This window comes from Lineus longissimus, chromosome 13 (genome assembly GCF_910592395.1).
Source record: "Lineus longissimus chromosome 13, tnLinLong1.2, whole genome shotgun sequence".
NCBI classification, from domain to species: domain Eukaryota; kingdom Metazoa; phylum Nemertea; class Pilidiophora; order Heteronemertea; family Lineidae; genus Lineus; species Lineus longissimus.
The window spans coordinates 1,670,055-1,692,909 of record NC_088320.1 but is presented as its reverse complement, the minus strand read 5'-3'; the positions used below and the strand labels follow the sequence as shown (position 1 = coordinate 1,692,909).

Here is a 22,855-nt window from a genome sequence, read left to right as displayed (position 1 = left end):
AATACCGACGGGCTACCATGAAACGATCTCCATACTTTTGAAAGTCCCAAGGTTTTTGAGGATCTAATGTGTCGAGCCTGCACCCTGATGTTGTGCTACTCACTGCATTTAAGTGAGAAAGAGGATCCTCTGGAAAGAAATTCCTAACAATTACAAATCAGCCCTCAGAAATCAAATCTTGTTTTTTCAGGCGGGCAAGAGTGTCCTGGGAAGAGTCGGCTTGTTGAGACCCTGCCATGTTCTGCCGAGTTCTGTTCCCAGTATCACTGGGGGACCTCCCCGTGGGAGAAGTGTATTACCATCAATAAGACTGAGTGTGGCCCTGGATCACAGATGAGACAAGTCATATGCTACAAGGGCAACAAGGCTGTCCCTGAGAAAAGGTGAAATTCTGCTGGTGTTGAAATGTTTCATACGTTCTTCTTGATAGCACCTCGGTACAGAGATATGACAATAAGTAAAATAAGCAGTCTGCTAGAGGAAATGGTTGGCAAGTACTATGATGAGGATTCTGACAATGGACAGGACTGTTTCATACAGTCAGACAATGATGTTATGCACCAGCGTTTTTTAATTTGTGATGCATTTGTACTGAACTACCGTTCTAACAACAACATAAATTTCTTTTTTGATTTCAGATGTTACCCTGACATCAGACCCGATGCAACGCGAAACTGTACCGCTCCCTGCCCTATAAACTGTAAGATGACCAAGTTCTCAGAGTGGACCTCTTGTCCTGTTACATGCATGGCAGGTAGGAAAAAGATTCTTATTGAAAAAACCTAGGGGGCAGTTTAAGGCAGGAGCTTTCAGTGTCTCCAGATGACTGATATAGGTATTATGGGAACTGAGTCTGATTAAGTGATAAAAAGTAAGCCTCGTCCAAGAGTGAATGGTGCCGATGTATAGGGAGATGGTAGAGACACCTAGCCCTGAGATATCCTGGCCCACCATGGCTCCTGCCCAAGTCTCCCTTCATGCAAGTCAATTAGATTCAAGTGACAAGTCTGACATAATTGACTGTTAAGAGGCATATAATCAAAAAAATACCATTTCCGATGCCTCCTTATTTCAAACGCTCAGTTATATCTGTGCTGTCTCCGTCATGTTAGATCATGATCAAGAATATACTGTTGTAAAGTGGGTGTTGAAAGGCCAGAGAGCTTGAACCTGGCAGGTGATCTACTTTCAAAGGTGTTCGTGCATCTAAAACCCGATATATTCCCTTACAAAAAATACTCTCGGGTCTTGCTTCGTATGTAAAGGGAGATTACAATGTAAATTTTCTGCTTTAGTTTTCTCAGTGGATTTTCTTTACTTTCGTACGGCATCGACTTTGGTATTTAACTTGTTTACTCCAGTTTGGACCAATCAGAGGGTGTTTTTGTCACAGGATCCGGTTTGTCATCGTTTGCTAACTTTAGTTAACCTTTCGCTGATGATACCTGTTCATATCAACACAGATGACACCGCTGGAATAAACAGATAAACAATCTACAGACAATTGTTTATAGTTAGTTTTTTTGCTCATTCATCAGTAACTTAAGAGACGGATACTGATCAATTCACAGGGCTGGTTTGTTCGAATATAGAATAGTGACACCAAAAGCTTCCCACCACTGACAAATACCGCAGAATTTCTTTGCAAACCTGTTTTATTGGCATATCAATCGACCTAGATAATTGGCTGAAAGAGTAGCAATGACAAAATTGTTTTACTTAAGTGCACCCTTTACTTCCAGACAAAAAGGAAAAGCCATATCAAATTCGTCAGCGCTACATTCTCCAGCATGCCCAATATGGGGGCACCAACTGCCCCTATGGGAATCGACAGACTCGTGTCTGCCCTGGACTTGAACCATGCTACCGCTATGGATGGGAGCCAACAAAATGGTCAGGCTGCGTATTGCCACACAGAGATCAGGAATGTGGAAATGGTGTAAGGACAAGAGGTAAGAAAATTGAATCGTCAACTCCTTTCAAAAGGAAAGATAACGATTTTTCGCTCGAAGGTCATCAGCTGTTTTCTTGTTCATTCAATCATAATAGCCACGTGTTCACCAGCTTGATTTCCCCACGGAAATGTTAGCGACATATTAGCAAGGTTAGTAATCCAATTACGAGCAGGTAATGCTATCGCATCACGTAATTAAGCTAATGGGCCATTGTGGTGTCGATTTCCTAAGTGCCCTGTTGACTTTAACCCCTTAAATAAAGCTAATGGGCTATATTGGTGTCAATTTCCTAAGTGCCTACACTAGATGCTTGTGGCATAGTTGCCAAAAGAAATGTCTTACTTAAATTGAAAAACAACCCCTTTGCCTTTATTTGGTGTGTTTCCAAGCCCTAAAATTTCATGAATTTTTTTGTTTCTATTTAAGCGCTTTACTGTGTGAGGACCAACATCAGCGTCAATGAAAGTGTGACAGTCACTATTGACGAATGTATCAAACATGGCTATGAACCACCCAGTGTGGTGCAAGACTGCGTCCTCTCATGTGACAAGCTATGCGATTTGTCCGGCTGGTCTGATTGGTCGAGATGTACCAAGTCGTGTCTTGGTCATAAGCGGCGTTCACGGTTTATGATTGGTGAGTTTGATTAAACTTTCCAAAACCATCTTGACACAAAACCTTTGAGCAGATGGTGAGGGTTAGACGGTGCCCTGACTGCGATTCAAACCACTTATCTTTGGATTGCCGGTCCACTGCTCTGCGTGGCCTATCGAGATTAGCTGGGGTACTAATATTACATGTAATTTTGATCTATGTGAATTTGCAGGCCTCAATTACATTGCTTCTTAATTTTGTCATTTGGGGCAAAAAAAAGTACTGTTTTTAACAAGTCTTGTCTTGCCTTCCAGGCTCTAGCATATCCAAAGAGGAATGCCGCGATAAGGAAAAATACCCAATGGTTGAAAAAATACAATGTAAATGTCCAAAATACACTGTAAAACACGTTGGTGATTGGTCTGATTGCATCTTGGAGGTAGAGGGCAAAGGTCATCCCATCATAGGTCATGGCATCAAGGGCGAATGTGGTGGTGGTAGACGATACAAGGCGCTGATGTGTAAAGATGATAAGGGATTTAAAGGGAGAGCATTAGAGTGCTCGGATAAAGGTAAGCTTGTTTGAAAGGTCTAGACAGTGTCATTTTGAATGAAGTTATCAAGTTAGCTTGAAGGTTGTCAAAAACAGATACACTATTGTAACTGGTCACAACACCAAGGTCCAGCTAGAGTTCAAACCTGGGACCTTTGAATTACAAGGCAGTCACTTTATCGACAGAGCTAAAGGTAATCAAAAAGCCCTGTAGGTCTGGTTGGATTCCATAGTTAAGACTCCTGCATCAGCTTGAATGTTTCGATGCCAACTGAGGTGCAGGAAGTAAAAGGACATTGTAGTAAGACCTGTCTGTAGCCAGCAACAATCACTTATGATATCGTTTCATTTCCCAGCATTCAAGGAAGAAGTGTGTGTCTTCAACTGCCACAAGGATTGCTTAATGTCCAAGTGGACACCTTGGACAGCTTGCACTGCCACCTGTGGATGTGGAGTGCAGACTAGAACACGAAAACTGATGGAGAAAGCTCACGTTGGAGGCCGGAAGTGTCCAAAGTTGGATAACTCAAAGCAGGTATGATGGAAGTGTATGGAGAAAATGAAATAAATGTGGAAGATATCTGTAGAGCGCCTTTGGTTCCAATAAATAAGTATTCTTGTTGTTCAAGTTCTTGACTTTATAAGATTTGAAAGGTTTTACTCTTTTCCCAGGAGACTGAAACGAGACCATGCTGTGGTGACTCATGTGACAACTACAAGTGGATCACAGAACCTTGGAGCCAGTGCAGCCTTGGGATGCCCATGGCAGGTATGGAGGACTTTAACTGCGGACCTGGTACCCAGGAGAGATCAGTCAGGTAGGTGTGCTCATTTATGAAGTGACAACTACAGGAAAAAGATTCATATCAGAGTTTTTAATCTTCCCCATGTATTTTCTATCAATCAAAACTTTGGTCATTTGATAAGCAGTATTTTTTGTGTTTCAGATGTGTGTATGAGTCATCACGAACTACCCAGAAAGAGATCAACGCATCTATGTGTGATCACCACGCAAAACCTCAACAGACAGCCTTCTGTCATGTTCCTTGTCCCGGCGACTGTATCGTCAGCCAATGGTCTGAATGGTCTCTGTGCCCACAGGTAGGTCTATGGAATCACAAAGTGCCCTGTACCTTCACTAGTATGCTCTTCCAATCAATGACTCCGGTTGTGGACCTCCTGGCTGACCCAAACAATATGTTGCTCTCATGTTTCTTCCCCTCTATTGCCATTTATAGTAAAATGAGACCATACTTCAGTAGGTAGAGAACATGAGAAGGGATGTCTAGGGTAATGTTCTAGTGGTGATGATGAGAAATTGCTTTCTTGATTGACTTTTCATCTGATATTTCTTGCAGCCTTGCGACATCCTCCAGTCAGGAACTCGTCATCGAAGTATCCTCCAGAAAGCCAAGGCCAACGGACCGCCCTGCCCCCAGCTCAACGAAATACAACCATGCATCCTCAATCAGACATGCCATGAGTATTCATGGCAATTTACCACCTGGAGCAGTTGTCTCTTGCCTGGTGCTGCCACTTGTGGAAATGGGAAGAAAATACGGCATCGTCAGTGTGTGCGCCATGATAGGAGAATCGTTGCTAGTGAACATTGTGAAGGGGTAAATTGCCTTTGTATTTCGATAAAGAATTGAATGGACATCATCAGACTTCTCATCTCTATCGCATTAGAATAGACCAGTACCGATATGAGAGTTTTTCTGGTTTTCTAAAGTTTTTTTTTCTTTTACCTCCAGTTGAATGAAAGTAAAGTGGCTGGGCCTTTGGAGATCTCCTGCTCGACGACGTGTGATGTAGACTGCGTGGTCTCCCATTGGTCAGAGTGGACAAAGTGCGACAGGGACTGTGGCATCGCATACAAGCGACGCTGGAGGTCCATACTTCTGAAACCTGAAGGTCGGGGGCGTGACTGTCCACCGTTACTGGACCAGAAGATGCCGTGTGAGGTGAAGATGTGTTATAAGTGGGACGTGTCTCAATGGACAGAGTGTCAAGTCCTGGTGAGCTTATTCTTCAGAAGAAATCTGCTGATTGCAAAGTTACAACAAATATCATGCAACTACCGCATAACTACCTCATGGTTTTTCTACTGTGTGGATACAAACTAGTGTTGCTTCCATCTGCAAGAAATTCGTTGAACTAAAACTTGTTCAGGTTCCACAGATATTATTTTGGAGTGGAAGAACTTAGTGAATATTTTGCAGATGTTGCTAAACTCAGGTGAAATGACTTACACCTTTTTTCTTTTTCTCCAGGAGTCTGGGTGTGGAGGAGGCATGCGTTACAGAAACATAACTTGTCGCCAAGATGATGAAAAGAAAGTCAGTCGAGATCTTTGTGTGAAAAATCTTGGGCGATTAGAGGATCTTCAAACAGAGACCTCATGTCGAGTGCCTTGTCCTGGGGATTGTGTCATGTCGCGATGGTCCCGTTGGGGAGAGTGTGTTAGAAAGGGTGATGGGCCGGATGAAGGTATGTCGGTGTGTGTATTTGTGTTAACGAATTATGAGGATTATTTGCTGGTGTCTCTGATTTGAACCAGTTGCTCTCAATGTGAACTAATCTTGAAGCCTTTGTTTCTTTGTTCCTTCCAGAAGGCATCCAAACACGCTCCAGGGCAATCCTCAGCTTCCCGGCCCATAGTGGTGCACCTTGCCCAACTGACCTATGGGAAACACGGCCATGCAAAGAAGGGGAGTACTACACATTTAAATGGCATGTTTCAGATTGGAAGAATAATACGAGGGATACATGGTGTCAGCGATCAGATGGTATCAGAGCTATAGGTGGGTGAGAAACTCTTTCTGATTTCTGAGTATTGTAAACTGTGAACCTTAAACGCTAATGAAGTTGATCATTCTCATTTGGCGAGAGACTAAATTCCATCTCTGCTGCTTAAGTTGACTGGTTCTGTTATAGAGTTGAAATTTGGTTTTATCTTGGCTGACTATTTTGTTTTTTCAACTTTAGATGGCAGTGCTGCAGATGTCTCCGAATTCCTTCTCGAACAGTATGTTCAAAAAATGAAACTAGATACAATCGACCACAAGTATATGTAAACTGAAGATCTGTCAATGAACAGTGCACCCCTTTAACCGTTACATGACCTACAAGAGGGGTTGCATTTGCAAACGTTTTTGTGGACATACAAGTTACTCTTTATCCCATGAAGTGTTAAAATGAAAGCTGTTAGACGCATTCCTTTGAGATGTTAGACGCCTGTCACAACTAACTGAAACCATGACAACCTTTACTCGCTGATAGCTTACAAGGACTTTTCCCATCATTTTCTTTTCTTATCATGTGTCTCAGAAAGCTGTTTTCCGTTATTTGGAGTCTCATCTGCCTTAGGGACAACTCCGTCTTACATGGGTTTATATGTAGCACCACATTTTAAAACTACAGCTTTCGACAGAGCTCGTGCATAAAGATAATTTAGCCGAGAATGATCGAGTTATTGCATGTGGTCAGACTTCCTTATTTATTATTCATAAATGGTTATCCAAGCCACTCGGTCTTGCAATGCAGAAAGGAAATATATGAAGGAGATTGCTGAGAGCCATGCCATGTTATCATGATATGTGTTGCCTAGTCACAGTGCATTATACTCTGTAAAAAGGAAATTTCTTTCTAGGTTGCTGGATCAGATAAATTCGGTCATGCCTGTAGGGACGTGTACACAATACGGGTACGATATGCTTCTCGCTGTTGTTATTCCCCAGCCAGATCAGCCATCCTTCAGGTCTCATTGGTATTGATCCAGTCGCGCAAAAACTACTTATACCCCTTCTATGGTTCACCTATACATCACCATCGGTCTGAACCCATGTATTGCTTGACTATTATAGGCTGTAAGCATTTTGCATTCAACTCCTCTTCTGGGTACCGGTAGTCTTTTGTTAGCTTGTCTGCTAACTGGTCGATGCACATTCCTACATAAATGCTGCAAATGGACTCACTAATGAGGGCGTCTAAGACAGATTGCCCCACAATGAAAAGAAATCTCATCTCCAGTTCTTATCCCCAAAGTGAGATGATTTGCCTCTAGCTAATAATGTTTTCCATCTATTGTGGACTGAAGATGCTGAATCATGTCCGATTAGCACACAGTGATCTCTCTCTGGAGACAAGTGCTAGAGTTTAGGTCTTTTTTAGGGCTGCTAAATGGGAACTCTGCTCCCACACGCAATCCAAAATGTACTTTGCGATATTCATTTTTTCACGGCTCGCAGCTATCGTGAAATCCAAGAACAAAATGCCTGCAAAGATTTAGCGCAGCCGTTAACAGTAAATCAGGACCACGCCTGCTTCTTTGATTTGCCTATTTCTATTCAAGATGATATAAGGTGTCGGAACTATTTCTGCAGCGAACTGCACTCAAGGGAAATAACCAGCTGCTGTTTTTTGCTTGGATCTCAATCATATTTCTGATTATATTGGGTCATTGCGATGGTTTATGGCTTCAATTCCATGTTAGCCTTTTGCCGGAATCTACATGGGAATTTATCTGTTATGACTTTGGTTGGCAATATTACTTACTTACTTATGGCTCTTCGTCTCTAGTGGGACATAAGGCCACAACATATTGGTTGGCAATATAATGGATGACTATAGGAATGTGTTTGGTTTGTGGTTGACAAGACTATACAGACAATGAATGACGTTAATTGTGCAGAGACGCAAGCGGAAAAGATTTACAATGAAAAAATCCCAGTGGAAGTGAGCCGACGGGTTGTTTTGAAGGGCTTTGTTTCCAATCCATCACCAAACCAAGGTTTAATCAGCAATGTGAGAATGCTCATAAACATTTTGACATTCCACCATATGACTACAAGCTACTAAAAATCATGCAGGATGCCGAGATTTCTGTTTACATCAAAATCAATGTACATGGAAAAACTGATTGCAGCTCTACTTGGAGCCATATCTATTAAAAAGGCCCTGTTGTTCAGTTTAGTTCTCCGATTTTTTGACAGAATGCTTTTAGTGGCATTATGAAAACCAGTATTAATCAGGTGCTGCTTTCACTAGTCGGGAAGCTCTTGGCTCACTTCACTCATTAGTAATATTGGCACATTCTCCACCTAATCCCAGTTTTCAGCGCCAAGTGGCTCACTTAATGAGAGAAGTGACAAGTCAGTTATATCAAGTCCTCTAGGGGTCGTTTTATCGGCACAGCACTTTAAACCGATAAAATATTTGTGTCTAAATTGAAATGCAGGCTGCCTCGCAGCTAACAACAAATTATAACACACATCAAAAGCTTTAGGGATGCCACTGATGGTGATCGAACCCATGACCTTCCAGTTGCCAGACCAGATCCCTCATCACTACCCGAACACACCGATGAAACAGCCCCTTGGATGATGCTCTAATGCCAGTACACATGCAGCGATGAAACACCACACTCATCAAAGGCATGTGATGCCAGTCACGGCGGAACGTTGTTCACTCGTCGGACCCGCAGGACATCCAAAGGACGAATAGTTATTTACAAGATTTAAATCGACGGCATTTCTATGGGATTTGAGATAAGGAAGTGGTGTTAACGAATCAGGATTCATTTGGAATAATACTGCCTCATTTACAAGCTTAAGTGTCTGACCATTTTAGTTTCTATTGATCTTGAGGGATTTCATACTTCGTGGATTATGTTCACGAATGAAATTAAGTGCTAATCTTGTATTCAGTTTGATTCTCTCGAGACTAGTCAGAAGGGATTGTGTTCGAGATATATTTCACTTGAGTTTTTCGCTGGATTTCAGTTTGGTCACTGTCAGCGTGTTTTTGATTCGGATGTGAACATGGCTCCTTAACGATTCCATTTACCTTGAATTGAATTTGACACATTAGTTGATTGGATGTAGAGCCTTGATCAAAGAATTCTATATGAAAGAATTTCATGGGGAATATTGGTCTTATTAGGAGTCTACGAGTAAGGTAAGGAGAAATGTTTCCTGTTGCCCATATTTCATGAAGTAATAAGTGACTTTAACCTCGCTATATAAACAGAGAATTATTACTGCACTTGTGGTCCTTGTACTGAAATCAGGTCCGGAATGGTCGAGTTGATGTAGGCCAAAATCAGACAGACTTTAGCTAGGCTTAACTGTGCAGAATTTGCGCTCCACCATGCTCCATTATATCGACCTCAAATTTAACTAAGTTGTCTGCAAAAAAAATCCAAAGCTGCTGAAAACCCCGCTGAAAACTCTCCATGGCCATCGAATCCAACACAGCATTAGACCAGAATGTGGCCTAATGCATTTTATAGTGAAAACAATGCTACATTGCAATCAAGTAATGTTAGAGTTGCCCAACAGAAACGTGGTGTCAATATATTACTTAAAATTCCGCTCTCAATCAGGAATCTGTCATTTAAATCACAGCTTTTGAGCAGAAACCGGCTGTTAAACCATTTTTCATTGAGTTTCGGCTATTCATAAGCCAACATAGAAACTGTTTGAAAGGTTGTCTAATGCGACTATTCCATTTGTGGAAAAGGTTATTGATTTCTACAGAAATAACTTGCCGGGCAAACAAAAATGGAGGTGTAAGCGATGAGTTATTTCGCTTTTGCCGCTTGGTTGGATAAGTATTGCATGAGTCAATGCCAGTCGTACTGGACTGTACTGCCATTCCCACACTTCCCGTAATAAGGAGGGGAGGAAAGTGGTTAAAAATGGCTCTGTACCAAATCCTTTTGAGCAATTTTGGCTAAACCCTGGTAAAATCTAATGCTCATCCTGCAGTGATTATCGGGCAATCTTCAGCATCCTCCCAAGAATGACCATCCCCGGCAGCCCTCCACCGATGCTAAACATAGTACCAAAAACCTACAGGGAGTCCTCTCATCAGTTTGATATATTGAATTTTCAAACATTTATTCCCTATATCTGGCAATAAACTACCATTGTTCGCATTCATGGGACATTTATTGGAGAATAACAGGATCATATTGGAAAGCTGATGCAGTATTGATCATGAGGTACTCATGGTAGTCATGAGGTGTACAACCCGCTCTCTTATACATCCTGACTAACCAGTCACAGCGTCTTATATCAGGTCATTCTGAAGTTTAAAAACCTTGAGGTGAAATGCTCCTATAGTACAATGCTACATTCTGCAATCTTGTCTTAGGACAAAAAATTATCAGCCCCAATATGCCCATAAAAGTGAAATTTAGTAGAGTTTTGTTTGCCACACATGAACCAATTCAAAGTGTTAAAATCATGGGATATGTATTCTGCCGCCTTTGAAAGAACTCATGAAATGCCCCTATCTAATGGTATATGTCTGATTTATGGCATAGCAAATCATTAGCGTTTGAGAAACGGCCGTACCTTCTCCAAGAATAAACCTAATAAACGAGCTTTACATGATTGAATGATCAATTTCATATCCGTAGATGGTTATTTTTGGAAACCTTAAGGATCTTGATTAAGAAGTCACCTTGATAAGCTGAGCAAAGATGATGGAGAGGGGAGGAGTTGGATGAGCATTGGAGTGAATCGAAATTCGTTCAGACGCTTGATTTTGAGATTGATATCCTGATCCCTAATGTCATTGGGCTATTTTTTCCAAGCAGTATCTTAATCTTCTGTAACTGCCAATTTTTGAGCGACTCAGAGCGACTTAGAGGGGCTAAAACTTCCATGATTGCAGTATTCCATGGAGTTTGGCAAATAGTTTATTTTACATACTGGTATTGCCTCGTAGTCAATTTCTCTTCCATATCCCACCTGTTGCGCGTCTACTGCTTCTGCCGTTCAAAATAATGAATAACGATCACAAAGAGCAATTCGTCTTGCGGAATGATTGGCTTTTTCGTTCCTGTGATTTCTTACGACGGCATGGTGTCATTAGGAACAAAATTAAACTGATGATTAATGGTTATAGCAGTGATTGTGATAAATCGGGCTGATCTAGTGCGCATGAGTTCTTGAGGAATTGTAGGAGTTGTCTACGTGACAGTGATGTTGGCATTTATAATGGGCAGTCTACACAACAACCTCGTTGACATGTATATTCTGTACGTATTTACACATTTGGAAATATTCAAGTTCAGCTTTCAGATTCTTGAATGAACAAAGTAAACCTTTCAAGGCGGATATAGGCAGGAACAGTCTGGGCTAATTTGGCCATCTTCAGGTGACTAATATACACAGTAAGGCCCTGGGTCATGTCAGATTCAGCACTGAATATATTCTCGTACAAGCGTGAATCATTTCGACGTACTGTGAGATGTGGGAAACCCCTATTGGCAACTTTGTGTAACTTTATTTGGCCTGCCTAGCTGCTGCCTATATTGTCCCTTTAGCATACCAAAAATTCAATTTTGCGGTAATACCAATGTATGATGAGTCTGGTTTCAATAGTCTATCTTTGTTGATTACCGCGATTGAAAGACAATCCACCTTTGAATCACTCTAGACTATTTTCTTGCGGATCGTCATGGAAACCATCAAACCAGTGATTTCAGTTATCTGTCTGTCTTCATACATATTCCATTGCCTCTTTGTGGTTTTTGCCCATTCTCTCGTAATGGAAAAATGGACTTGATAGTGTTTTTGCACTGCCATCCGTAAGTTGGCTCCATTATGGGCTCTACCATGCGCTAGCCTATGAGGGACTCTTTTGTAGATTAGGTCAGTTTATAGTGAGATGGGACTTCTATTTTGCACTGGCAATAATGTTATCATAAAGGAGCTTCAGCCTGTACAAAGACTTTTCAAACATAGTCTTCACTGACACCTCGACCATTTTCTAATTTTTGTTTACTGTCGAAAGTTCAACCCCTGGTGGCACCTTATAAACATAAATTTCCCCTTCAACTATCCGAGCACAAGAATTACGTTATATGATGTTATAACATCTTTGTTGATCTCAGGACTCTGTCCAGCAGTTTTGCTGATGCTCTTCCGGTCAATCAGATCACTTCCCGACATCATCAGTTGCTGAATTCATCGGCACTTAATCATGACGAACACCTGCTGTTGACGTCAACACGTCCGGTGAGATTGCTGAAAAGGACGGAAGTGCCGGTGATGAATTGAAAGTTGGGTGAACATTGAGGAAAAGGAGGGGATATTGCAATATTGACAGGAGCTGGATGATAACAAAACACATTGGCTGTGTCTTCAACACATACATCGCATATCTCAGATTCATTTATTGACGTGTCGTATATATCTGCTGGTCTCTTGGGAGCAGCACAACAGCCAAGCTAGTGGATGAGCAACTTGGTCAACTCAAGTCCCGCTAAGATAACTGGTGGATATTCCAAATCTCTACAGTGAGTTTCAGCCCATTCCAGTGCCACGCCTCTCAGATAAGAATGCCTCATTGAAACCTTTCCAATTCCAAACTCCTTACTACTTCTAATCGATAGCTTGCATGAAAATACACATTTCTACGAACAAACCCCCTAAGGTGACACCACAACAATTGCCAATCAGTGAGATCACTTGGTAGCCGTATCCGCAAGATTGGCATAGATCAAGTCGATTAACAAGTGGAAACAGGTAATTTTGAGGAACGACACAGGCTAATTGGAGCCGTGCACAATGAGAAGGACGTTAGCAGAAACATGTTTGTCAAAGATAGCTCTGATCTCAACAGATGAGTGTTAGATTGAATGTGAAAGTATTCTTGATTGAGGTGACTGCTCATAGGAAAGCTCTCATTCAACACTTTCTAATGGTACCATTTGTCTTATGGTTCTTTTTGTCTTTTGGTCTAACTTGCTTTACTCCACCCAGATATATAAATGGGTATCAAACAGCCATCACGTTGTTGCACTGATTCAGCAGCTAATCTGTGGTCTGCTGAAAGGTATGAGGATAGACCGAGGTTAAAGTGTGACGTGGGGTGATGGCCTATTCCTTCAGCAATATCAGACCAACCCCAACTTTAACTTCAGTTCCAATCATGTACTTGAAGAGAGTTAAATTAATATTGCAATCCCTCTTATCATCCCACATCTGTTGCAGATTGTAATCATTGTTAGAAACTGATCTGAATAGCTACTTGCACTCACGGCTTGTTGATGACATTCCAACAACTGTCATCACGAACAACATCAATACTGTGTTTTTCTGTTTCCCTGCAGAATAGACCGATTAATTCAATCAATTTAACTTCCCGCTGCGTGTTGATACAATTTGCAGGATACCTAATCGCCAGCACTGAGATAGGCTGTACGCAATTTGCTTTTTGCAGAATTATGTTTATGCAGGCTGCTTGTGAGTCCAATCATTTAATCGTTACTGGGGTTTCTGTCAGAAAACAATTCTTTATACAGATAGGTGTAAGAAAAAGCAGCTGAATGTTCCATTCAAAGGATGTGGGGGCACCAAGGTGAGCCTGCTTTGGATCCGTGCCTGTCTTGAGGACGCATGGCATCCATAGTCATGAAATGAAATGAAGAAGGCCAAGAAACAAATCAGACCCTGAGCCTCTTTCATAGAATCCTTTTATTGTAACTATAGTATCCTGATTTTGTGTTCCATTACAAGGAAGTAGTTTACTATTCTTAGATCTACTATTGGAATAATCTTGATATTGTCTTAACGGCTCTGTCTCTCATCACTTTTACTCTTTGATATTTTGAGTCATATTACAAGATGGATAAGGAAAATACGAATCTTCCGCACATGCGATCGGATCTTATCATGCAAACAGCCTCCCTCGGGAGTAACTACGCCTCCACATTGTGATGACATTTCGTGACAAAAATGTATGTGTAGCTCCTATACGAAAACAAATCGAATGAATCATCTTCGTCACTAAGTTCACACATGGGTAATCTCTGGCATTGATGTCACATCACGGAGGAAGGCGGGTTGACTTTTCCTTCAATGGGAGCGGCTGTATGATGTTGTGTTGACTTCCATCAGTGATGATAGCTTCATTTTTACAATCGTCACTAAGTGCATGCATCTATAACACTCTGCCCATGAAATTGATTTTCTTGTCACATTACAGAGGAAGGAGTTTTTTCCTGCTTTCATTTCAACGGTGATGGCTTTCTGCTGCTCTTAATCCTGATAGTGTCATTCAGTTTGCTCTGCAGCATCGGTGATTATCTCTACAAATTTACCCAAGAATATGACATATCATTATCAAGGAATACCTGTTTCCTATATTAAGTGAACAGCCTTGATAATTAACTTTACTAATTACTAATTAACTTCTCTGATTCTCTTCCTAATTAACTCTTTACAGGGGGATGTCCTGAATCCTTGAAGCCGCTCACAATCAAATCATGTAACCCAGAATGTCTCGTCCCGAACACCTACTGCCACGATATCAATGAATGCCGATGTTTGGAAGGTTTTGATGCAATCCTTGACTCACAGGGGGCGCTGCGTGATTGTAACATGACAGTCAATGCGAGTCAGAAGACACAAGACGGTACGGAGATGCTTGCAATCTACTATCCACGTAAGTGCATGCAATTTAGAATCACTTTGGTTGGAGAATGTAAAATGTGGATTGGAAAAATGGCAGTATACCATCGGGAGGGCACTTTGAGGAAGAAATTGTCTCGTGAATTTTCTGAAATGTTTGTGGAAGTTTGATGTTTTTAATGTGCTTAATCAAAACTAAAAATGAAAAGCTTTTTAGAAGGAAATCCAGGCCAATGAATCAGCCTCGGCTGTACAAAAAGTGGAAAGATTTTTGAAAATTGAAGTTGAAAACATACATTTAAGTTGTTGTTGAAACTGTGGCCTCTGCAGTAGATTTGTCAAACTGACGGCTCCGCAAGCGAATCAAGAACTGTTTTGAACTTCTTTTGGTGCAGTCGATAGGTTCGTTTGAATTCAATGGCGGCTAACGTTTTCAAATTAATTGAAATTGAGATCGAAACCAAAGGTCACATGGTTACAAATTGGAACGTTCCGGATTAGAACTCACCAAACTCTGAATTGCATGCAGTTATATTTTTGATCATTTTAGAAAAGTTTTCACCAAATCAACACTAGGTTGAATTTTCAAGTGGTAATTTTGGAATTGCATGCAATTTAGAATTATGTTGCAGAGGGATTTGAATTGACCTAGTTTAAAAACATGTATTCTCAATAAATGTCTCGATGGATATTGATGAAAATAATGAAAGCCTTCAAGACAAGAGTGTCTTGTGTATCATAGATTTGTGAGAGCATTTACCCAAAATACTTTGTTTCTATGGTTATAAACAACTGCAAAAAACATTTAAAAAATGTAAAGTTGTGTTCCAAAATGAATGCCTTGGGGGCAGAATAACAATGGCATCCAACTCTAAATGTTGTCAGCTCACATCCCTTGCGAGAAATCTGAGTCTTTTCCGATACTGGTGTTGTAAAGGTTAAGCCCGGTCCTGTAAAGTAGCGTTAAAAATAGTATTGAAGAGACTTGGAGGTAAGAACTGTGATAGCTGGCATTTGTTGTCATATCCAGGGTAGGTTCTTATTCCCTTGGAACAAACAGGCCCTGTTTAAAGGTCACACTGCGTTCTCCTGTGACTTGGTTTTTCCTTCCATTATACTAACAGTATCTGCTTGAAATGTCAGCCTTAGGGCTTTTTCAGAGGCAAATATCCATGTCTATCATTATAAGCAGGGCCATATTTCAGGATTTACAGGCTCTCTGGGGGACCACCTCCTTTTTTCCAAATCTGCGTGAAAAACACTTTTTTTGGGCCCGTCTGGCGGGAATGTGGCTCTGCCCTCCAATGGCAGCTAAGGTCTATTTGAACGGATCTTGGATATTTAGCCTTGCAGTACTGGTTACAAAGACATTTTGGTGGCTTGTGATATCTAAAGCTGACCTGCACTATCTACAGAGCACTTTCACACTTTCCTTCCTCCCCATCTTCTCCCATATTATGTCAGCCTTATCTGCTTGTTGGTTTACAGATCCACCGACATCTTCAAAATATCCCGCAAAAAGTAACTATATCTTTTGAAAATTTGATAATGTGCTTTGAAGTTATTTTGCACAAGTTATTTACTTGAAAGTCATATGTCAGCTTACATTGAGGAGTCCTCAGTATGCAGTGTACACACTTCATGTTGTGTGGATGGAAGTGATGAGCATTGTATAGCACCATAAAGGAATAAACTGAAAGGTATCACTGTAGGTTGAACAATTCTCATTTTTTTAGTAGGAGATGTTAAAGTAATCTGTCAAATGACCGCCGTTCTCTGATCTCGAAAGAAACTGATTTTGGGGGGATAGGGTCTTTGCTTTGTTTCAGTCGGTCAGCTACTTCTCCAGACATTCTCTCTGAAAGAGACGGAGGATGATCAGACAGATTCCTTTACAAGTAGCTTACGAAGAAAAAGTAGAACTTAACCAATCTTTAGTGATACCTTTATGTTTGTTCCTTTATCATAGCACCAGTGTATTGTCTGATTTCAATATCATGGCCCACACTCAGAGTGCGTTACTACAAGAAGTCCTAGTCAAATCTAGAAACACACTAATCATAAATATTTTTCTTCTAACTTTAATTGTCATTATCAGATCCATTGGTATCAAAGCTAAAATCTTTCTTAGATATTTGTCAGAGCATTTTCTTGTTGTGGTTTTCCTTAATTTCTTTTCATTAGCAGCGATGAATATAAATTCCTGTTGATTTGTATGTTGGCATTCTTGGCGAACCAACAAATGACATACACCAGCATGGTCGAAAATCATTGTCAGATTCAGGATAGAGACTCTCATTTTCGCAGGCAGCTTGATGCAACAGGTTGTTTCAAGATTCGATCGAAATTGCTCATCTAGACTCAGGACAAGGCCAGGACTTTCCTCCCTCTAATTATTAACTTGCGATTTCCCTTCCTCTTTGAAAGGGACCAGGTGCAACACAGAAAACTACTTCAATCTCTTTTGCATTTGGTAAATTTTCGTTCCAACATGTCAATTTGAAAATGCATGTCTGTATTTCTTTATCTTTCAGAAGATGACGTTACGAATTTTTGGATGTACGCCGTTATTGGAGCTGGATCTGCTTTTATCATATTCGTGGCAATAGCTTTGTACACCATGTGGTAAGTTGCCATTTCTCTCGTTTCATAAAGATTCAAATTCGAGATGGTTGGTCGAAAAACTTAAGAGGCTATGCCTTTACCAGTTGTAGGACAAAAAAACAGAACATTTAAGTCATTTATTCAATATAAAGCAACTCATTAACACCAACATATTAAGTAAAGCTCGTGATATCTTCACAAACTTAAAAGAGGCCCAAATATCCAAATTATGCATGCCAACCCTTTTCCAGTTGTTCGACTCATGTGCACAGTCCTTAATTGTATCCCTCACGCAATGCCCCAATATCTCCCCCCCCCTCTCAGTTAACCTGGTCATGGTAACACTGGCTACACACGGGAAGTCAGGCATGAGCCACCCTCATGGAGAAAATAACAACAAATCCCTCTGCTCAACTTCTACAACAACCACACTGCAGTTGCTCTTTGGTTTTTATGAGGCAGCAACATCCATAATCCTTCAGAAAGCCCTTGAAAGCTGGGTTTTTCAACACCATGACGCTGTTAGCCAATCAGCGTGAGTTTTGCATCATTGTCAGCAATGGTCTGCAGAGCAGCCATCTCAATCTAATGAGTGATGTGAAGAACTCTGAGCTTGTCTTGGGGTGACCTGCCTATTGTATTTCCCCATAGCAGTGCACTGAGCTGAAAATTGAGGTGAATTAAATGCATTTCCTTTTGTTGTTTCGTGGGAGTCATGTGACCTATCCATTGTTGCCTGTTGTCAACCACTGTTTTCAGAAAAACGTAGAAAAATTACAAAAATATCACGGTTAATGAGCTGTGCCCCTCCCTGAGCTGAAAACCTATCGCTTGATTCAAACAGCAGTTAAAATCTTTTGTTTTTGGGCTTTAGTCTCATTTTAGTCCAAGGATACACATTTTCTTTCAATTAATGGGGCCCATTGATTCACATCGTCTTCTACTCATACGTCTGTTCTCACATTGTCTGACCCCTTTGCATGGTCTTGCATGGATCCTTCTTATCTATGAAAGTTGGGTATGTCCATCTCGACCTTGAAGGTGGAAGGTTTTGACCTTGAAGTTTAACCTTGACCATGAACTTTGACTTTGCGATGGCTTATTGTTGCTTTTGCTCTTGCATGCAGTCGGCGTTTTGAGAAAGAGCGTCGCCAGCAACAACTCTCATGTGTGGAACAGCAATCCGACTCGAACCCGAGCTCCGGCCTCGCCAACAACTCCCAGCATACCCATTCCAAAAAAGGTAGCGCATTTACGTTATTGTTGTAAAAACACACTGTTTCAGTTTGTTGTGAATTTGCATGATTGTTAGAAGTTTCTTTCGCTTCCCCACCTGCTTGTCCTTCTGTGTGCACTGTACCCCCCCCCCTTATCCCCACAATCCCTTTCGTTTGATGTCAGTTCATAATCCATTAATCAATCAGGCAATTTGTTAATAAGGTTTGTCAAAGCCAGATGATATCTTAAAAATGATGTTTTTAGTGAATACTGCAGGCTGGCCTAATCACTAGCTCACATGGTCAGCTCACATTAAGGTTTCAAGATGCCGATAGATTTGGTAGCATAAGATTTGTCATGGATTTTCTGTTTAACGCAAGGTTAAAACTCCCTGTTGTAAGTTTCTTGATAGGATTCATCTAGGGCTCAGGATGAGAGCCATAAGCTGACATACTCACTTGCCCCCATATAAACTAAAGGACAAAGCCAAAAAATGATGGATGGTGGCCATAATTCCTCCTCTTCTCTTTCGGGAATATAGATTCATAGATTGGTCCAACTGTTTCCTTTCATGCTTGTGCTGTCAGCGTACCATGGTGGTTTCATCTGTGGCATGATTGTCCTGTCTGAACACAACCCGACCCCATCCAGACACCTCAGAATTAATGTGCAAACAGAATACTACAAAATATTTCAAGTGAACTTTCCACCTCCCACATTGCTGAACCCAACTACCTCAAATATCAAGGAGGCAACGAAGGTCTAATTCATGACATGTAGGCCTAGTCATGCGCTGGTCCTGCTTCAACAGACTCCATAAAATACTTCTTCATGTTATTCAATGTTTTTGATATCAAACATGTTTCTAACACTCTAGAAACTCACTTCATGTAAATAACACATTGCTTATGATGATTTTCATTTCTTTTATTATGGAAGGTGTTGAGCACTTTGTGTTTTCTGATCCAAGTGATTTCTGTCAGCAAGCTACTTTTTAAGTTCATGTCCGATAAAAAAAGTCTGCAATGTATCTTTCTCTTGGGTCAGGGAACATATACAATGCATGCTTACAGAGTAACTTCGTCAATATCAGAACTTGCAGGAGAACCTAGCCCAAAACGCGGCATCAACGAGGACAGGGGATGAGCATTAACGTCTTGTGACTGATCGTCACCATAGTTCTTCAAGGGTACCGATATCTTGATATAACAGAGTTGTATACAGTGATAAAAGGAAGTGTGAGAACAATGTTATTGACAAAGTTGCTCTTCCTCATTTTCAACCCAACACTTTTTCGTTTCTAACCAACCTTATTTCTTGCACTTTTAAGTCGGTCTGACCTCAGTTCATCCTCTCAACCCCATGACCCCGGTAAGTTCACGTCTGCCACTGGCGCCGCCTAGCTGGTGATTGTGATGTTGTTATGTTGCCGAAGGTTGTGACTCATGTTAGTATCTTGCATTTGGGCCACGAGGGAGATTGCCCTTTTGGAATGATGATCAAGTTAGTGGAGCGATATGACTGCCCAGATTTGGTACAGTGTGCAGTGTCGTAATTTCCGTGTTTATATTCTTATCTTATGTTCCTGTGCAAGTTGTTTTACTCATTATAAACTTATAATCTATATAGACTAGAATTTAACTGACTTTACAATTTGTGTGTGACATCATTTGTCCTAGCATACTGTGTTGAATCACAGAAGATGTCATCGTTGACGTCGCCAAAACTCTTGAGATGTCACACTTCTACTCAAATGCCGTAATTTTGTCACTTATAAATAAGACTTACTTTTTTGTCATCTGAGTTTTATAGCACGTAATTTTAATCCACATCGGAGGAAATTGTAAAATTCAGTTTTATTCAAGCTTTAATTTATAACAGTTCTTTGCTTTAAATGAATTATTCTGCTCAATACCCCATTTTCAAATTTTCAAATAGCAAAACCTAGCTTTTATAACTCGATGTTTTCATCAAGGAATGAATTTTGTTGTTTTATTACAAAAAACTTTGCTGATTCTTTTCAGACAAAAGAAAATGAAATGTCAGAGGTGAAGTCCTTTCTTGCATGAATGACCAATCACTTAGGTAGAACTTTGCATGGGCGTCACCATTGAATGCATTGCCAAATGTGCATGCAGAATAAAATTGTTCAAGAAAACTAAAGGAACTTCAAGGAACTAAAATTCCTGGCTCTTCACAACACGTACATTAACGTATGAAATAGTCGAGGGTCTGTCGGATGAGACTAAAGCCGTGGTCCCTTGTACCTGAGTGTCTATGCCAGGGCAAGTAAAAGATCCCACATTGGTGGACAGTAGCCTATAGTGGACTCCATACCTCCGGCAAAAATCCAGTAGGGTTACGACGCCGGTAATGATGATGATGATGATGATGAAAACGGATATGTGTACATCACTGTTGAAGTCATAGCCATTGGAAAAGGTTATTTACACAATTGGAAAAGTACTACTTTCAAATTTGAAATTTTGAACAAATTAACTAGTAAACCTTGGTGACGCCTATCATGATAACACCATGTCAACTTTAATTTCTGTTCTGGCTTATTTTGATTAAAACATTTGGCATTATTCATTCCTTGATTCTTTAAAAGTTCTTCATGTGATATTTGTGTTTAAATCCTTGGCCATGAAGTTGGTGTCTGAGTGCCATGATGTGGTTATTGTCAGTATAATCTAATCTTTAGTGCCTTCTTTCTAATGGGTAGAGCTTTTAGCCAAATTCACCATTCTGTAACTGTTTTTCATTAATATTCAATAAAAGGTCAAAATGAGACATTTCCTTAGTTTTCTACAAAATCTGTCATCAAATAAAATCGAACTTCCACAAGAACAGGTGTCGTTAGGATGTTCATGAATATATCATTTGAAATAATTCTAATGCATGAATCAAGCCAGTGCTGTGAGAGAATACAAGGATCGTGAGGGCTATAGACCACAGGGTGAAACCGCTCGTTATCATATTATAATCAACGGGTTTTGACGAATCATTCAATCTTTTGTTTGTTCCCTGCTTGACATCGTAAGAATGCCACCATCAATCTTTGAACCACTGATACAGGTCCGAGCCATGTCTAATCACACCTCTGAGTAATCAATTTCCAACATTTTCTTTTCTTCCAGTCGCGGATCGAAAAAAGAGAGGAACCCAAGTACCGCCGTGACCGTAGTCATCAGCCCTTCTCCCAGAGCTAGTCGTGATATCTCTGGTGTCAACTTGTATGCTTTGAATGAAAATGGTGCGTCACCATCAAGGGAGCGCCTTACTCCAAAACTGCCTCACTTGTGATGCAACTTCAGACAAAACTGGTGACTCTAGACTCGTATGATAGAAATGTGCTAACTCGGCGCCTGTCGCATCTCTGATGTGCCAGCGCTAGCAGCAATAAAGAAAGTAGTGATTCTGGATCTGTTGATTTCTTCAACTTGAACTTGACCTTGAAGAAAATAGCAGGTTCATGGTTGACCGTGGAAACATCGAGGTCACTGAAAGAAATGGAATACAAATGGCCAACTAGCTGTGTAGGGATGCACCTATGGAGGATACTGGTGACCCTAGATATGTTTTGTAAGACTATTAATAATGCGATAACTGACAAGTCACTCTTGGTATCACGCCATTTGTAATATCAACTGTCAGTGTGACTGACCAGTGATATTGTGATCCTATGCTTGGAGTGTCAAAAAAAGTGACAGCGCAAGCAGGTGGTCATGTTTGACCTTAAATATGTTTTAACAGCTTAAAAACCACCAGCGTTCAGGTGTTATATTGAAAGGACTGGACCTCGTGAGGGATTAGGTCATAGACAATGTCCACCCAGCAGTGAAATGGAAAGGACTGGACCTTGTGAGGGATTAGGTCATAGACAATGTCCACCCAGCAGTGCAATGGAAAGACAGTTGATGCCGCTTGAGTTGTGTAAAGCTTCATATATTTTTTACTTTCATTGTCGTGTGCATGATTGTCTCACTTTAATGCCGAACCAATATTTAGAATTGTAAGAAGCAATTTACAGTAGCCCACATTGGATATCATAGAATAAATCCAGAGACATAACTTCAGTATCCATGACCGCCAGACCCCGTTAGCGAAAGATGAGCAAAATTGGTGGAATGCCTCTCAGCTGGATGTTTATAATAGGTCAGATAAGCTGATTGATTGCACTCCAAGGCCTTCCTCCTAGACATCTGCTATTGCACTACAGACACCACCTGCTGTGTTAGGTTTACCTGTCTTACTGGGTTCATTACACTTGGTGCAATATGGGTATGTGGATTAGATCGAATGCACTCAATAGTCTTGGTTCCACTACAGGGTTTAGATCCGTTTCTATCGCATCCGCATCAGGTCCGAACTTAGCTTAGTCCGGACTAACGAATGTGGTGCAGTTCGACTACAGGATTGGTAAGTTAACAGGTACGGCTACAGGCGGCGCCACTCTATGTGCGTTAGGCTAAACTCTTCAAAACTGGAGGTATGGAAAC

General features: G+C 40.8%; 1 protein-coding gene across 1 annotated transcript in view; it reads left to right on the top strand.

Moving 5' to 3' along the window:
* LOC135498326 (thrombospondin type-1 domain-containing protein 7A-like) overlaps window positions 1–22,431 on the top strand; it is a 67,527-nt gene extending 45,096 nt beyond the window's left edge. The window contains exons 12-29 of the mRNA XM_064788581.1: window positions 191–383; window positions 639–754; window positions 1,743–1,952; window positions 2,382–2,591; window positions 2,864–3,121; window positions 3,459–3,637; window positions 3,775–3,920; window positions 4,050–4,203; window positions 4,461–4,721; window positions 4,857–5,120; window positions 5,376–5,592; window positions 5,715–5,906; window positions 14,347–14,565; window positions 16,020–16,052; window positions 17,066–17,156; window positions 18,263–18,378; window positions 19,684–19,724; window positions 21,494–22,431. Of these exons, the coding sequence (XP_064644651.1) occupies window positions 191–383; window positions 639–754; window positions 1,743–1,952; window positions 2,382–2,591; window positions 2,864–3,121; window positions 3,459–3,637; window positions 3,775–3,920; window positions 4,050–4,203; window positions 4,461–4,721; window positions 4,857–5,120; window positions 5,376–5,592; window positions 5,715–5,906; window positions 14,347–14,565; window positions 16,020–16,052; window positions 17,066–17,156; window positions 18,263–18,378; window positions 19,684–19,724; window positions 21,494–21,565 (2,972 nt within the window). The 3' untranslated portion in view covers window positions 21,566–22,431. The remainder of the gene's footprint in view (window positions 1–190; window positions 384–638; window positions 755–1,742; window positions 1,953–2,381; window positions 2,592–2,863; window positions 3,122–3,458; window positions 3,638–3,774; window positions 3,921–4,049; window positions 4,204–4,460; window positions 4,722–4,856; window positions 5,121–5,375; window positions 5,593–5,714; window positions 5,907–14,346; window positions 14,566–16,019; window positions 16,053–17,065; window positions 17,157–18,262; window positions 18,379–19,683; window positions 19,725–21,493) is intronic.
* Window positions 22,432–22,855: the final 424 nt, after the last annotated feature.